This window comes from Drosophila erecta, unplaced genomic scaffold (genome assembly GCF_003286155.1).
Source record: "Drosophila erecta strain 14021-0224.00,06,07 unplaced genomic scaffold, DereRS2 tig00000126-arrow-pilon, whole genome shotgun sequence".
NCBI classification, from domain to species: Eukaryota; Metazoa; Arthropoda; class Insecta; order Diptera; family Drosophilidae; genus Drosophila; species Drosophila erecta.
This window is the reverse complement of record NW_020825209.1, coordinates 7,926,344-7,941,827: the sequence shown is the minus strand read 5'-3', so window position 1 is coordinate 7,941,827 and position 15,484 is coordinate 7,926,344. Positions and strand designations below refer to the sequence as shown.

The 15,484-nt window shown below is 47.8% G+C and overlaps 5 protein-coding genes across 7 annotated transcripts in view; 2 read left to right on the top strand and 3 right to left on the bottom strand.

The window, feature by feature from the left end:
- LOC6550336 overlaps window positions 1-15,484 on the top strand; it is a 43,205-nt gene that overhangs the window by 22,257 nt on the left and 5,464 nt on the right. Inside the window, exons 1-2 of one of the 2 annotated variants that reach the window (XM_026982516.1) lie at window positions 13,153-13,641; window positions 14,684-15,480. In XM_026982516.1, the coding sequence (XP_026838317.1) occupies window positions 14,945-15,480 (536 nt within the window). In that variant the 5' untranslated portion in view covers window positions 13,153-13,641; window positions 14,684-14,944. Of the gene's footprint in view, window positions 1-13,152; window positions 13,642-14,683; window positions 15,481-15,484 lie in introns of those variants that run through there. The other variant, XM_026982517.1, reaches the window with a different exon arrangement.
- Window positions 137-5,203, top strand: LOC6550310 (mothers against decapentaplegic homolog 3). 2 transcript variants are annotated; one of them, XM_001977862.3, is made up of 2 exons: window positions 137-792; window positions 1,547-5,203. In XM_001977862.3, the coding sequence occupies exon 2, from the start codon at window positions 1,780-1,782 to the stop codon at window positions 3,232-3,234; it is 1,455 nt and encodes a 484-aa protein (XP_001977898.2). In that variant the 5' UTR covers window positions 137-792; window positions 1,547-1,779; the 3' UTR covers window positions 3,235-5,203. The 2 variants fall into 2 exon arrangements, with proteins under 2 accessions (XP_001977898.2, XP_026838319.1); XM_026982518.1 differs by lacking the exon at window positions 137-792 and adding an exon at window positions 815-907.
- On the bottom strand, window positions 5,449-6,674 carry LOC6550309 (zinc finger protein 239). The gene is made up of 2 exons (XM_001977861.3): window positions 6,432-6,674; window positions 5,449-6,357 (listed from the first exon to the last, which is right to left on the bottom strand). The coding sequence occupies exons 1-2, from the start codon at window positions 6,630-6,632 to the stop codon at window positions 5,605-5,607; spliced, it is 954 nt and encodes a 317-aa protein (XP_001977897.1). The 5' UTR covers window positions 6,633-6,674; the 3' UTR covers window positions 5,449-5,604.
- Window positions 7,266-10,537, bottom strand: LOC6550308 (dynein regulatory complex protein 1 homolog). The gene has a single exon (XM_001977860.3). The coding sequence runs from the start codon at window positions 9,945-9,947 to the stop codon at window positions 7,716-7,718; it is 2,232 nt and encodes a 743-aa protein (XP_001977896.1). The 5' UTR covers window positions 9,948-10,537; the 3' UTR covers window positions 7,266-7,715.
- On the bottom strand, window positions 10,719-12,644 carry LOC6550337 (zinc finger and SCAN domain-containing protein 22). The gene has a single exon (XM_001977859.3). It carries the CDS (start codon window positions 12,522-12,524, stop codon window positions 10,734-10,736), a length of 1,791 nt encoding a protein of 596 aa, XP_001977895.1. The 5' UTR covers window positions 12,525-12,644; the 3' UTR covers window positions 10,719-10,733.

Sequence of the window (15,484 nt, the reverse complement as noted above, 5' to 3'; positions counted from 1 at the left end):
TGCAATCCGATCCCTGTCCTTGCTTTCTCAATTATAACTGCCAGTATTTATTTATTTATGTATTAACAGAATATTTTAAATGGTCGCTAAAATGTTTTCACGCGTTAGTGTGTTTTTAGCAAAGGCGTTAAGGCATGTTCGCAATTCTGACAACGGTTACACCGCATATGCGGTCACACTATTGTTGGGCAGCTAGTCTGGGCACACTGCAACTTTGCGAATAGCAAAATCGCGAAACGCAAAAAATTATATTCTTCCACTAAAGCGCAATTCGAACGTAAAGCGAACTTTTAACGCATAGAAAATAAACACAAAGAGCATAAGATAAGAACAAACAACAAGGAGACGTTTAAATATTGATCAAAATAAGTTCTCTGTTCTTGTTGTGCCTCTGTGTGTTTGTGTCTGTGCGTTCGTGTATCTGTGTGCGTGTTCCCTGCGTGTCGGTGTGCGGTGACTGTGCTTTGGTGTGCGTGTGCGTATAGCTGTCACTTTCTGGCGCGCACACAAGATATATACACACAGAAATTTGAAAAAGCGGTGCCCACCACACGTCCCCCACCCCGTTCCAGACAACCACCATCACCACCACCACCACCACCCCCTCCCGTCGTCGCGGTTCGGCTGGATGTGTGCGCCCGGTTCCGGTGCCTTTTGGTTACCGTTCCCGTGCATCTGGACCTGGAATCACAGTGTACGTGCGAGTGAGAGGGCACGTTAGAATTTTAAAGAGCAGCCGAAAGGAGCAAGAGCAGGACAACAGAGGAGCTCGAGTTGCCGGTACCGTTACAGGTAATATTTATATGTGCGAGACACTCGGCGGGAGTGTATGCGCGCGTGTGTGTGTGTGTGTGTTGTGGGGGGTGGAGATACGGATACAGATACATGGATACATTCCAAAGCGGCTGTATGTGCACTTTTCGCTGTTTCCACAATGCACATTTTATTATTTATTTATTTTCGCGTTTAACTCTAACCCCTCTCGCCTTCGACGCTCGTGGTTTTTTGTTATTTTCGGTGATTTGTTGCCCCGCCTTCGATAAGATGGAAAATTCCAAACTGCCCACAGATTAGACGTGTGTACATACATATGTACATACATAAATATACATACATTCTGGTTCTGTTTCTGTTTGGCTGTGGCTGCTGTAACTCAACTAAAGAAAGAAAAAAAGCGTCTGCAAACGCAGACATTTGACCTTGCTGGGGACAATAACAACAAGAATATCAATAAGAATAGTAGTGGGAATAGAAACAACAGCAACAACAGCAAAAACAGCAACAACCCACGCAAACGATTGCATTTGTGATATGCGCTTTTTGAAATGAAAACCCGAAATTGAAATTCTCTAAAGAAATCTGAATGCGAATCTAAGGCAAAAGCTAATAGATTACCCATATACACACGCTCGGGCAATTATCACAATAACATCGTCATCAGGGTCGAGCTTTTATCAGATCCAGCCACTCACGAACACACATGCAAGCGAATTATCAGGTTTTAATTGCCAAAGCACGCACAACTAAACCCAATCCACTATTCCAGATCAGAAGTGCACAAAGGAAGCAGCAGCAGCAACAGCAGGAGGACTGTTCCAGTTCCAATTCCAGTTCCCAGTCCCGTTCCAGTATTCCAGGCAAGGTGATCGGAAAACTAAACCACTCGACAAACTCCAGCAGTAAGAGCAGTATTTAAAAGGCAACGCAGAGGAAGAGGAGGAGCTAGTGGACGTGGTGGACACCCGGAAAGCCCAGTAGAACTCCCCCTGAGACCCTGAGATGTTGCCATTCACCCCGCAGGTGGTCAAGCGTTTGTTAGCACTCAAAAAGGGCAACGAGGACAACAGCGTCGAGGGCAAGTGGTCGGAGAAGGCCGTCAAGAATCTGGTCAAGAAGATCAAAAAGAATTCGCAGCTGGAGGAGCTAGAGCGCGCGATCTCCACACAGAACTGCCAGACGAGGTGCGTGACGGTGCCGCGCAGCAAGCCAGCTCCCGCCGGCGAGCATCTGCGCAAGGGTCTGCCGCATGTCATCTACTGTCGCCTGTGGCGCTGGCCGGATCTCCAGTCGCAGAATGAACTAAAGCCCCTCGATCATTGCGAGTACGCCTTCCATTTGCGCAAGGAAGAGATCTGCATAAATCCGTACCACTACAAGAAGATTGAACTGTCCATCCTGGTGCCCAAATCGCTGCCCACGCCGCCCGACTCCATTGTGGATTATCCGCTGGACAACCATACGCACCAGATACCCAACAACACCGACTACAATGCCGCGATAATTCGCAGCGCCTCGTTGAGTCCGCCGCAGTATATGGAATTGGGCGGTGCCGGGCCCGTTTCCGTATCATCGTCCGCCAGTTCGACACCCGCGACTGCCGCCGGTGGTGGTCCCTCCTCCTCCTCATCGTCGTCCTCATCCGCCGCCTCCGCCTATCAACAGCAACAGCAGCAGCTGTCCTTTGGCCAAAACATGGACTCTCAATCGAGTGTGCTCAGTGTGGGCAGCAGCATTCCCAACACCGGCACCCCGCCGCCTGGCTATATGAGCGAGGATGGTGACCCCATCGATCCCAACGACAACATGAACATGTCGCGTCTAACGCCGCCCGCCGATGCAGCGCCGGTAATGTACCACGAGCCGGCCTTCTGGTGTTCCATCTCCTACTACGAGCTAAATACGCGTGTCGGAGAGACGTTCCATGCCTCGCAACCCTCGATTACGGTGGATGGCTTTACCGATCCCTCCAATTCGGAGCGCTTCTGCCTCGGACTGTTGTCCAATGTGAATCGCAACGAGGTAGTGGAGCAGACACGTCGCCACATCGGCAAGGGCGTACGGCTGTACTACATTGGCGGCGAGGTATTTGCAGAATGCCTGAGCGACTCGTCCATCTTCGTACAGAGCCCAAATTGTAACCAGCGATATGGATGGCATCCGGCCACCGTATGCAAGATACCGCCCGGTTGCAACCTGAAGATCTTCAACAATCAGGAGTTCGCCGCCCTGCTGTCGCAGTCCGTGTCGCAGGGATTCGAGGCGGTCTACCAATTGACACGCATGTGCACCATCCGCATGTCATTCGTCAAGGGCTGGGGCGCCGAATATCGTCGCCAGACGGTGACCTCTACGCCCTGTTGGATCGAACTCCATCTGAACGGGCCGCTCCAGTGGCTGGACCGCGTGCTCACGCAGATGGGTTCGCCTCGGCTGCCGTGCAGCTCCATGTCATAAGCGCACGGCCGGTTCCGGTTTTCAATCTTCCCCCTCCCCATTTTTCCGCACAGTAAGCGCAGGAGTTTAAGTCCCATTTTGGGATTAAAGAAGAACCCCAGAAATCCCATGACGGCTCTGACAAGTAACACTGACGAAGAAAGGATACTATCCTCAAGAATTTGTGGTAGTCAATATCGTTTATTATCGGCTTTTAATCACATTCGCAAGAAATTTCGAAGGTAATTAAAATTCTAGATTAACGTCCGCAAAATCTAGATGAAATTGGTATGCAATCAATGTGCTTTTGCTCGGTTTTCATTTAAATTCGCTTAGCATCTAGGCAGTGAATGTTGTAATACCCTTTGCCAGGGTATAAAATGCACTTGATTTCACTAGGTCTAGGAAAAGTAAATTTAAATGGCCGCAGCCTGTACAAATTAAAATCGAGAAAAAGCAGGGCACAACAACAATTAAATCCTTGATGTACCAAGAACTCCCGTAAAAGGCTTGCAAAAACCAAAAATACTATACTACATCTTTGTTATGGATTGAGTTGAATTTTGCCCGTTTCATCAGTGTTACTAGTCAGCATCTCATCGGGAAATCAAAAATGAGAATCGGAATTGGTTTCAAAGAGAAAACCAAGAAAAATTCTGAGAGCACATATGAAATAAGTTCAGGCAAATTAAATACGAGTACATAATTGAGTAATTGAAAACAAATGGTAGATGCAAACCAGATGCAGATATATCTATATACAAAGAGCACACACTTACATGTGGGATATATATCTTTACAAGCATATATGAGAGAGAACATGTATTTGGCGTTACAAGTTTAGGACTATATATTGTGTAGGTGGAAACGTGGAGAGTTACAGTTTTCGATAAGAAGCAACAATTTTTTTAAACATTTTACATACAAAAAACAAAGCAAATGTGGAAATAACCGAAATGGAACCGACCAGGAACACACAAAACCAAAAGATACCCCGAATCTGTGTGCGTAAAGTTGGTAGCGCTAGAAGCGAGAAAGTCAAAATTCTTTGAGAAAGAAGCAAAACAAATATATCGGTGATTTGGAACAAAAATGAATGAGTAAAACAGGAACTGGGATTTATCAAGCTTGAAGCTTACACACACAGACACACTACCATACATTGCAAATGTACATAAGACCAAAATAATGAAATTATTCACGCAGGACCTCCACTTGATCGAGTATGGGAGTATAGATATATCCGTTTGATGATGGTTGTTAAACGATTTGATTTTCGCTTAGTACGTGTGTGTTAAAAATTCGTCAACTCTTAAAACGCAGTCAGCTCTTGTTAGTCGTAATATTCGTAAAATGCGATCGTATATCCTATATGTAAAGCACTTGCCCAACAAAATTGAAATGCCTCAAGCCCAGGTCTGGCCCATCCAAGGTGCCATTTTGTTCAGAACTGCATTTACTGTGTACCAAATGAGAGATTCTTAATTATTTTACGGCCTCGGATTTAAACCGACAGCTTAACCAACCGATATGCAATATGGTTTGCCGGTGCTGGCTGGATTTTGCTTGGCAAGTGCACGTTTTCTTGGGTCTAGATCTTAAGTCTATATATGTAACGAAATTCGCTAGCTTATATTAACAATTAAAGAGCCCAAATCCAGTTTAAGTTCCAGTTCAAATTGTTTTTACGTCAATATTTGCTGATTCATTTAATTTTTTTTTTTGTCCTTCGCTTCGCTGTTACGACCAAAAATAACTGTACCGCCTGGCCAGTGTTGGACGGTGCATAGTACGTGGCGGCTAGTGTTGGCCAGCGCACTTGTCCCCTGGTTCCGGCGAAACTTTAATTTAAGTTTTGTCTATTGTTTGCCCCCTTTGTTGCTTTTAAGTTTCTCACGTGTGTAGTTTTGTGCTGAGACACTAAGTCCTGATTGGCAATCAATCGAATAAACGACCGCGAACGAGATTGTGTTTTGTTAATTGGCTCTAATCACTGTTTTTAATCAATCAATTGTTTTCGTATTTCCGGCTAAGCCCGCAAATAATGTAATGTAATCTTTAAGTTATGCCTAACGAAACAAAGCAATGCAGGCGAACATGCAGCAACAGTCAACAGTCCTCGGACACAACCACAGAGAACCAGCAAACCCGTACCCGTAACTTTATAAAGTATAAATACAAATATATACATATATCTAATATGCAAGCATGCAGATAAAGACAAACAGAATCGTATATATAAATAAACACCTATATTGAATGGAAAGCACAGCCCAAGCCCCTTCTGGCGCAGCTTAGGGTGGGGCGAATCTCGCGTTCGGCTGGAATTGGATTTGAATGGAGCGGGTAAATTGTACCTTATTCTAAAATAATCGAAGTGCTCTCGAGTTGTCAACGCTCGTGCACCTTGAGGTGCTGTTTATGATTGGATTTGCGCAGAAATCGTGCTGGACAGAGTGGACAGGCGAAGGGACGCTGTTGGGTGTGGGCGATCTGGTGGTGTTTCAGCTCCGAGGCACTAAAGAACCGCTTGTCGCAGTGCGGCTGTGTACATGGGAAATCGCGCTGGTTGTAGTGCCGCTTCAGGTGAATGCTAAGATAGCACTGATCTGTGAGGATCCGGCTGCAGACCGGGCAGGTGAAGCTGAGCGCGGTCGTCTCCAGTTGGTCTTGCTCTGCCAGCGGATGATCGGAATCCGGACTGGTTTGGGCCGCATGCCTGAGCTTTGTGTGGATGCGGCGCGCGTGGATGGAGTGGAATGAGAGATGGCAGTCCGTGATTAAACACGGATATGGCTTCTCTCCCGTATGCAATCGTCGATGGACAGTTAGGTAGTTTGCATACCGGAAGCCCTTGCCGCAGATGTCGCATTTGTGTGGCCGCTCCGCTGTGTGGGTCACTGCATGGATGCGAAGCTTATTCAGTTGCCGGAACCCCTTGCCGCACTCCTCGCACACATGCGGCTTCTCGTCCGTGTGGGTCATCTTGTGGATGCGCAGGTTGTAGGCTTCCGAGAAGCGTCTGCCGCACACGTCGCAGGTGTGCTCCTTTCCAGCACTGCAGAGGCGCTTAGTGGGTGGTATTCGCTTGGGCTTACATATGTCTGGTTGCCTATGTTCCGTGGTGTTGCGCTGCTGGAGAGCCTAAGTGGAGATTGATCATGGAAGACTAATGTGCATTGATAATGTGCATTTTACCATAAGCCACTTGAACTCACCCCATTTACAAGTTCCAACAGATCGAATTCCGAGCCCGGACTGAGCAGCTCCATCTCCATTGGCAATCTTTCTCCGGAGAGATCCTCCAGTTGGGCAAACAGCTGCAAGTCCTCGAGGCAAACGCCATAGTTACCCAGATCGTCGTCCGTAAAAGTGTCGTCTGTTATGTGGGATATGTGGGCTGGATCTCGGGATCGCATGATGGTCCTCCGCTTCCGTCCGGACCGCTGATGTTTCGCCAACTGCCGATGAAGACTTCCGCTACCGTAGGAAAAAAGAAGGCAATGCCAACGGAGTCCGGACTAGCGTCGATAAGATTACGCCGTGTTTAATTATGTAGTATATTATTACAGGTCGCAGTTGTTGGCCATGAAATTCAACAAAACAAGCGGTTGCGCTTGTATTTTATTTTATCGAAATGTCGCTCATAAAGTTTGCCCATAAATGAATGATTAGCCCGGTCTGCACTTTAAACGCTGGCGGTGCGCACTTTGAGCCAATTGGACGATCCCGCGGTGGACTCCGATTACCCAACGCATGTATGTATTCATATAAAATGTTGTGTTGTCTATGGCTCAACTTTATCGGGTTGCCCTGATAAGACACTGTCCAACAAGTCCTAACCGTTCGGTTTCCAGTAGTGAAATGGTAACTGTGGGAGAACACGATCGAAGGTATTCCCCGTCGTAGAGATCATCTATCGCCAACTAGTTCCCACGGACTCAAAGTTCGGAATGAAAAGCAAATCAAACATTTAGAATCGCCACTTGGGGGACAGTATGGCATGGACGGCACTGGCAATATTTTATAAAAGGGATGGTATAAGATGATGATATAAGAAGATGGTATATGATGGTATAATATGAATAACATATCTATATTATATCTATAGTATGATGATTAATTTGAGGACTTAATTCAAGGGGAAATGTACAAAGAGCTTTTCAAGCTGGGTACTGCGATAATAACCGTCATTAGAAAGCTGTTCATAGTTTAGAGCGGGACAACATAAGATATAGACGTAGTAATATTTTACTTTGAGGGGGCTGAATCGTTTTCTTTACTTTAATATTCAAAACCACATGGTTTTCTTTGTCGATATAAGCTTTTATTGCACGACTCTTGAATGAAATAACCTTTTAGACGGCGCCCGCGCAGGGAACCCACGTCTCTGAACGGTTTGCATGGCAATGTCAAAGAGCAAAACTAGGCACAATTATAATTTATCATGTTTGGATTTAGATATGCGTTGCAGCTGAGGCTGCAATGGAGTAAAACTGCACCTAGACGGTGAACTTTTGTAGCAGATGGCGCAACTCTTCGTTCTGGCGACGCAAAAAGACGACTTCCGCATCGTACTGCACGCGCATCTTGAGCACCTCTACGTAGTGATTCAGTCCGTGCTCCAATGTCTTCCACAGCTTGCACTTGGAGGCCGGGAAGCAGGCCGAGAACTGGCGCCAGAAATTACGGATCTCCGCATCCGTAATCTGAATGAGATTTACCGCATTGAGAATGCTGCCCGGCTCGTGCTCGTACATCTTTTTGTGCATCTTGGAGGTGAACAGATTCATGGCGTGCAGGCAGAGAGCCGGCTCCATGACCAGATAGTGATTGTGACATCTCTTTGCCGCCTCCTCGCTTTTGGTTAGAATGGGTTCCCCTGTGGATCCATGCTCCTTTTGATGCTGCTGGCCTCCCGTTATGCCCTGCAGCCGATTGGGCTTTTGATCCTTCATGAACACCTCGGCGCACTTGCGTGGACTCAATCCCTGCGGTTGGCAGGTGGGACAGTAGGTGTACGGCATGAAAACCTCGGTCAGTTCCTCGACATCCCGCAGATGACGGATTCGCAGCGCTGCAAAGATATTGTCGATGCGAACGAGGCATTTGTCCTCCTCGGAATACGGCTCCAGTATCTTCAGCAGTCTCTCCTCGATGAGGAAACCGCCGCGATCGGACAGCTTACGAATGAGATTACGCATCAAGCGCAGCGACTCCGGTGCCAGCTCCTTGATATCCGGCTTGTAATTTGCAGCCGACTTGGTCAGCACCCTGTTTTTGGGAACCCGCCCAATTCGCATGTCAAACTTCTCCAGAATGTTATTGCGCCTCTTTTTCGCCTTGTTGATATTTTTAATGGGTGGCACGGGACTGGACCACGGCATGGCCAGCTGCTGCTCGTGTATGATGCGATCGATGTGGTAGACCCGATCTACCAGCAGGTTCAGTTCCTTATAGTTGATTTCCCAGATGCGATCGAATTTCTCGCGATTGTTCAGCCTCGCCTGATGGGCCTTCGACTCCATATCGTTGATGTTGGCATGCAACTTGTAGATGTCCGAGGAAAGACGGGCTATGTTTCGCTTGCCCGTATTGTAAAGGTTCTTCAGGCCACGCCGGGTGCGTCCGATTGCCTCATGCAGGCGGGCCACCCGCCGCTTCTGCTGGTTGTTAATGATCACATTCTCCTCGTTGCGCTTCTGTAGAACTTGATAGTTGTAGTCCAGCTTCTCGGAGTTCATCAGCACATTGTCACGTGTGCGACGCAACTCCAACTCGAGCCTCTCGCACTCCTTCTCCAGCCGAATCCGTGTGCTCTTGGTCAGCTCCTCCTGGGACTCGTTGATCTGCTGCGTTTGGCGAGCATAGAACTGCTCACGTGCTCTCACCAAACTGGCCTTCTCGTCAAAGTTTGCATTCATCGCATCAAAGAAGGTGCGCCACTTCTCCACCGCACTGTCGGCAAACATCTGCCGCTCCTCCTCGATGGTGTGCCGAAGCATTTGGATGTGCTCCTTGTAGGCCTCTTTTAGTGTCTCCACCTGGTGATCGACGCGCTCCACCAGACAACAAAGATCCTGGGCCTGCCGCTCGCGATCGAACTCGTACTTGGCATTCATGCGGTCCACCTCCGCTTGGCAGGCAGATATCATCTCATCCTTGCGGGCCATGATCTCGGCAATGCGTTTCTTTTGCTCTTCGATTTGGTCCCACAGTAGCATCGGCTCGTTGGTCTCCTCCAGCTCCGTCCAGCGCGCCTTAATGTTCTCGAAACGGGCCATGGTCTCCACGCTTTCGCGTTGCAGCTTCACCTGCACCTGATTTTTCTGTGTTGTCTCAAATAATCGGCGATTAAGCTCCCTTCGTTCGTTGGCCACCCGGACATTGGTCACCAGCTCGTTACCAAAGCGTACCAGTTCATTCAAACGCTCGCTGGACAACTCCAGCTGTTGGTCAATGGGCGACTTCTGGGCCTGACAACGTTCGGTGACGCCTTTTGGTGCCTCGCGGAACTGCTGACGCACCCGGTTGAGAATCTCCAGCCGGCGTTCGTCCAACTTCTTCACCGACTTGTCGCAGCGTTCGTTGAAGATCAGACCATCGATTCGGTTATTGAACGACTCCCAGCTGGCCACCGGTTCAAGATCGGTCTCGACCTCCTCCTCCTCCTCGACACTGCCGTCGCTGACCAGCTCCTGGTGCTCCTCCAGCTCATCCTCGTTGTCGTCCATGGTTCAAAATATATTCCAGGTCGAGATTTGGATGAGAATCGATTTGTTTTGCGGGATTTCAGAAGACAACTCTTCTAAAAGTCAAGGGGGTTTGTTGTGTGACTGGAGAAGTTTGATCGAAGGATCCCGGTTTCCCTTGGTTTCGTGTCCATTGCCCATTGCGCCTACTTTTCCGGTAAAAACAAAAATGTTTTCTTGTGTTTGTTTACTTCTGTTGTCAGTGGTGCCACATTAGTGATGTCAAAACAAACAACTGCAGGTTTTAGTAAATATACATTTGTTTTTTCGTATTAAAAAATGACTGTTTTGCAACTATTTTATCGTTAACAATTGCCAAAAGTCATTGAATAAGTATTATTAGATAAAAGAGTTAAAATCCATTTAGCTCGGGCTTGAATTAAGTTTATCTCCACCTGAAATAATCGTTATCGAAATCGAGCGATAAGTGCAGCAGCTATAGTTACTTCCCTCTCGCTTCCACCTGCCCTAGACGTGCTGACGTCACCCGGGCATTGCCAAATGCAAAATGAGTGGAAAATTCCATTGCCAAAACCGCAATGACCCATTGACCCCTTGCAACAAACATAAGGCGGGATGTTTGACCCCTGAGTTGCAATCAACAGTCCGCATTTGATGCCTTCGAAATACAGCCCTGCGGATTTGGGGACACTGGGTTGCATTCGACCAACATTTTGGAACCACATTCAAAAAAGTCGAGCGAATTATTAACATGATAGTATTTACTTTGACCTATGTATTTACAAAATTTGCGCGGGGTTGCGGGACTCAATTATCCTCAGTCTTCAAGGTGATTTCATATATCAGCTCGTCGTTGTAGTCCTGCCCATGGTCATGATGGTGATTCTGCTGCTGCTGGTGATGCTGTTGGACAGCGTTAAAGTATTGCTCCTCGGTGAGCAGCTCCTCGTCCTCCACATCCTCGTCGACGTCCTCGCCGACCACGTTCTCCACCAACAGGCGCTGGTCATCGTAATCCGATATCTGCACATACTGCGGCTCGCCCTCATTCAAATAATGCCGATTTGACGACGACCCCTGCTCATCCGCCTGACCTTCCTCAACCAGCAGGCCGTCGTCCTCGTCGTACTCCTCCTCCAGCAGACCCATGCCGTCGTCATCGTCGTCCTGGCCATCCATAATGCGGCCAGAAATGGATCCTGAACCGGATCCTCCTTGATTGTCATCACCATTCACAAAGCGGCGCGTATTGCTGCGGCACTGAATCGATCGCTTGTGGGCGTCGAAATAGTTGATGTCGGTGAACTCCTCCTGACACAAATGGCACACATATGTGCCCTGGCTCAGGTGCATCTCCTTACGATGACGGGCCATTTTGTGGGCATCGCGACACTGCATCCCACAGAATGGGCACTTGAGCATCCTTCGCTTGCCCATGTGAACATTGCGGATGTGCTCCTGCAGAGAGAAGTTCTTGTAGTAGGCCTTCTGGCAGTACTGGCACTGGAATCGCCGCTTCTTCTCGTGCGTCGCCTCGCGATGGCGCTTCAGTTGGGTATTCTGGGCGAACGTCTTGCCGCACATTTCACAAATGTGCTCCTTCTCCAGATGCCGGCGCTGATTGTGCACGCGAAGATCCTGCTTGGTCGAGAAGTACAAGGTGCACAGTTCGCAGACGTATGGTCGAATGCCCATGTGGCGCCGCGCATGTCCGGCCAGGTATTTGCAGTCGCGGTACGTCTCCGTGCAGTAGATGCAAGCATAGCGATTGGTTCCGGGCACCAGATGGGTCTTCTGGTGCTTGGACAGTTTCGTTTTGTGCATCACATCTGGACAAATGCCACACTCTACCGGCAGCTTCTCATCGAGCATGTCGCTGATCATGGAGAACTCCACAATGGGGGTGCTGTCCTCGTCAAAGTCCACAATGGTTGCTATTAGGTCGTCGAAAAGCAAGTAGCGGCGCGGTCCCTTGAACTCCTCCAGCATCTTTTCGCTTGGTTTCACATCCTTGACGCTGCCATCGTCGTCATTTTGGCTGGCAAAGCTGCGTATGGCGATCTGGAGGGCAGATGAAGATCTCGCTTTGCTGACGTGCTGAACAGCAGGCTTCGACGGCTGTGGTGGCGATGGTGGCAAGGAGGGTGACGACGGCGGATACATATCCAGATCTTCTTCCTCCCTCTCGGAAGCGCGCTGATGGCCGTAGCTGAGTTCGTGCTCGTAGTCGCCGTAGTCCAGCTCCTGTTCCTCCTCCACCAGTTCACCCATTTCACTGAGCTGCAGTTCCGTGACAACATACTGCGCCCCATGTTCGTCCATCGGCGACTGCTTCATCCGGGAGCCCACTAAGAGACCCTGCAGCTCCTCGTCCACAAGCAGCTCGCCCTCCACGCCGTCCTCGTTGACGATCAGAAACTCCTCATCGTATTCATTGCCCAGACTGTCCAGAACCACGTAGGTGGCATCCTCGCTGGCGTCCATCAGGCGAACGGTTCGACCGTTGCCATCGTCCGAATAATCGCTATTGGCCGGCAGCACAAATTCAATTATCTCAGACTTGTCCAGGCTCATCGCAAGGCGGTGGTTGTTGCTCATCCTGGTCACATCAACTGAATTAATTAATTATTTTGCATGAATCTTGCCGAAAAAACGTACAAAATGGCAAGTGTGACCAGAGACTGGTTGCTGGCCCATACCATCTATCGGACACCAAATTTCGATAGGATTTCGATTAAAATACTCACTTTGTATTTTACATTTTCATTCAAAATTCTACACAACATATTCTTTTGTTTAAAAACATACGTAGATTCAGTGAGTTTAAAGGCTTTTTTCGGCATAACTACACAATCGAACTGTGAATGCAACTCGATTGCAATTTTTTTACGAGTTCAACGAGGTATAACATTCTATATTTGAACCAATATTCTCTTTGTTTCAAATAAAAAAGTTGCAACTTAGTGCAAAAAAAAGTAAAACGACATTATGCGTATGTCTTTCGAAAGTTAGATAACTACTTGTATTACAAATGCAAAAACGGGAATTTACCTTCCTTAGACATAAAAGCTAATTAATAAATAAACTATTTTCTTAATGAATATACCACGAAATACCGATGACTGCGAGCGATCGATAACGCGCAATTTGAATGGCTCTCTGCGCGCCAAAAAAAATCGCTGCGCATGCGTGACGTCGCTAACGTCTTTTGCCGCTTTTTGGCCCCTTGTCTTGTTGTTGTTGCTGTACTGTTTTGCGGTCTGCGCTCGCGACTAACTTGGCTAACTTGGCTAACTTCTGGATTCGGAATTGGCCCGGTGCATTGCATCTGCACACTCGGTGGCGCGCGCTTGTCTTCTTGAGGCTTCTTCAACCCAAACGGTCGTGTTTCGCGAGCTTTTCTGCCTGTAATAGTTCAATAATAGTTATTTCTTTTTTTTACGGTGTTTACTGTTTCTGTGTCTTGAGAGCGTGCGAAGTGCGAAGTGCGCGCATGCGTAGTGGCTGATAATTAACCAATTTGAAAATTGCGGTTCTTCTGCTTTTTCGCAATTCGAATTGACCGCATAATTGCGCAAGGAATTCGATTTTTTTTCTTGTTTATGCTACAAGTGTCATAAAAAACAAGAAGATTACCAAAAGTTTTAAAGAAATGCAAAACCTGCCAAGTCACTATTAAAGGATTAAGGAAAGGATGTAACTTTCGTTCTGAAAGGTAAGGGAATGCCAGCAATAAATAAAAGCTATTTAAAGTGATGTATTAAACAAGAAGAAAAGATCACAGTTTGAACTGAAGAACTGATTTGTGCAACTTAAAAGCAGGACCAAATGAAAGGATCCCAAAATGTTATACGCCAGAAAATATGTATAGAACAAGGTAATGTAGTAAGGATCCCGATGCCGAAGATTAAGGACTGAGGAGCACATAGCCATTTCATTCAGAGTGAAGGGCAGGCAATCTCACTGTCACGGCGACTTGGAAAGGTCGATTTAGGTTTGTGGAGGGCCGAAGTGGTATTGTTAATTGGGCTGATTACAATGCACACAAGAGCTAATAAGAGATGGAAATCACAAATACAAATAGAGAGCACAATGGGCGAATAACCAACGAGCTGGCAGTAACATCAAAATATAGGATTACGCAAAGTTGCAAACGCATTATGTTGATGTTGATTTAAGCTTCGGTATTTGCCTTTATCGCCTCTATTTATTTATTTGTTCGCCGTGCTGCAACATCTTGAGCCCATAGCTCCACAGCTCCACAGCTCCATAGCTTTATAGACTCACTCCAATCAACAAATATGGGACAAACTTGACCCGCTTTCGGCGCGGAATTGGCATCGCATCGCATCGCATCGAAAATGGGCAGGGAAGGGCCACCAAATTGGCCTCTCGTTTATTTGGCAATTAAAATTACATAAATTGACAGCGATATACCCCTTTCCCTTTTTCTTTTTGCCGTAGAATTGATTGGCAATTGTTAAATGAAATATGGAGGATAGACATTCTTCAAAATTCAGATGGCTAGCTGGAAACCTTTTTCTTTATAATCCATATATGTTTTTAATGCTTATAACCATTCTTGTGCTTGTTCGATTGCATACTTAAATAGTTAAAGTCTAGAAGAAGTCTAGAACATATTTCGCACTTTGGTTAACCTATTTGAAAACACGAAACGGCAGAAACAATTAGACTATGCCCCTAAATACTTGACCCAAAATCGTCGCTATGCCAACTAATGCATTTCCATTTCGCAGACAAGATTCTCGAACTTGGACTGGGAGTAGGCCAATTAAGAGTTAGCCACGCGGCCGCACGAACAGGTGTCGTCGCTTCCAGCCGCAGCAACTTCAGCAGCAGCAGTAGCAGCAACAGCAGCAGCAGCAGCAGTAACATCTAGTGACAGCAGCAACATCCAAAGACAGCAGCAACAAGTGGCATCATTATCATTTGCGGTTTCGATCATCGGCGGGGCGGTGTGCGCCGTTGCCTCTGGCAGAAAACGGGAAATCGGAAACATGTTCTCCTCCAGCGCCTCGGCCGCATCCACATCCTTCAATCTCGGCCAGCTGCTGCCTTTGGCCGTCGCCATCGGAGTGTTGCATCTGCCGCAGTTTGCGTGTCATGCTGGCTGGGCAACCAGAACGCCAGAAAATTTGATCAACGATTCAAGCCCCACACCCACCACCACCACCACTAACAGCATGCAAATCCAGGCGATGCAGGTGAACTGCAGCCGGGAGCTGCTCGAGATGCACCTGGAGTTGAGCCGCCCCTTTCGGGGATTGCTCTACGCAAAGGACTTTCCGCTGGAGTGCCGCGCCAGTGGCAAGGACTCCACGCGTCTGCACCTCCGCATCCCCACATCGGGATGCGGAGTGAGGGCGGAGCCACTGGGGGACGGCAGCCTGGAGTACACGGTGCGGGTGATGCTCCAAAAGGAGCAGAAGCTGCGCCAGAGCACCGACATCCTGAGCTCGGTTAGGTGCCAGCTTCCGCCCACTGCGATGGGCATGCCACTTCCGGTTCTGCGACAGGAAATGGGACACGACAGGTAA

Excerpts from the sequence above, each read along its gene's own strand:
- LOC6550310 (XM_001977862.3), top strand. The coding sequence starts at position 1,780 with ATGTTGCCATTCACCCCGCAGGTGGTCAAGCGTTTGTTAGCACTCAAA.
- LOC6550309 (XM_001977861.3), bottom strand. The coding sequence starts at position 6,632 with ATGCGATCCCGAGATCCAGCCCACATATCCCACATAACAGACGACACT. Across the intron at positions 6,358-6,431 it reads TGTTGGAACTTGTAAATGGG|GCTCTCCAGCAGCGCAACAC; the intron begins GTGAGTTCAAGT and ends ATCTCCACTTAG.
- LOC6550308 (XM_001977860.3), bottom strand. The coding sequence starts at position 9,947 with ATGGACGACAACGAGGATGAGCTGGAGGAGCACCAGGAGCTGGTCAGC.
- LOC6550337 (XM_001977859.3), bottom strand. The coding sequence starts at position 12,524 with ATGAGCAACAACCACCGCCTTGCGATGAGCCTGGACAAGTCTGAGATA.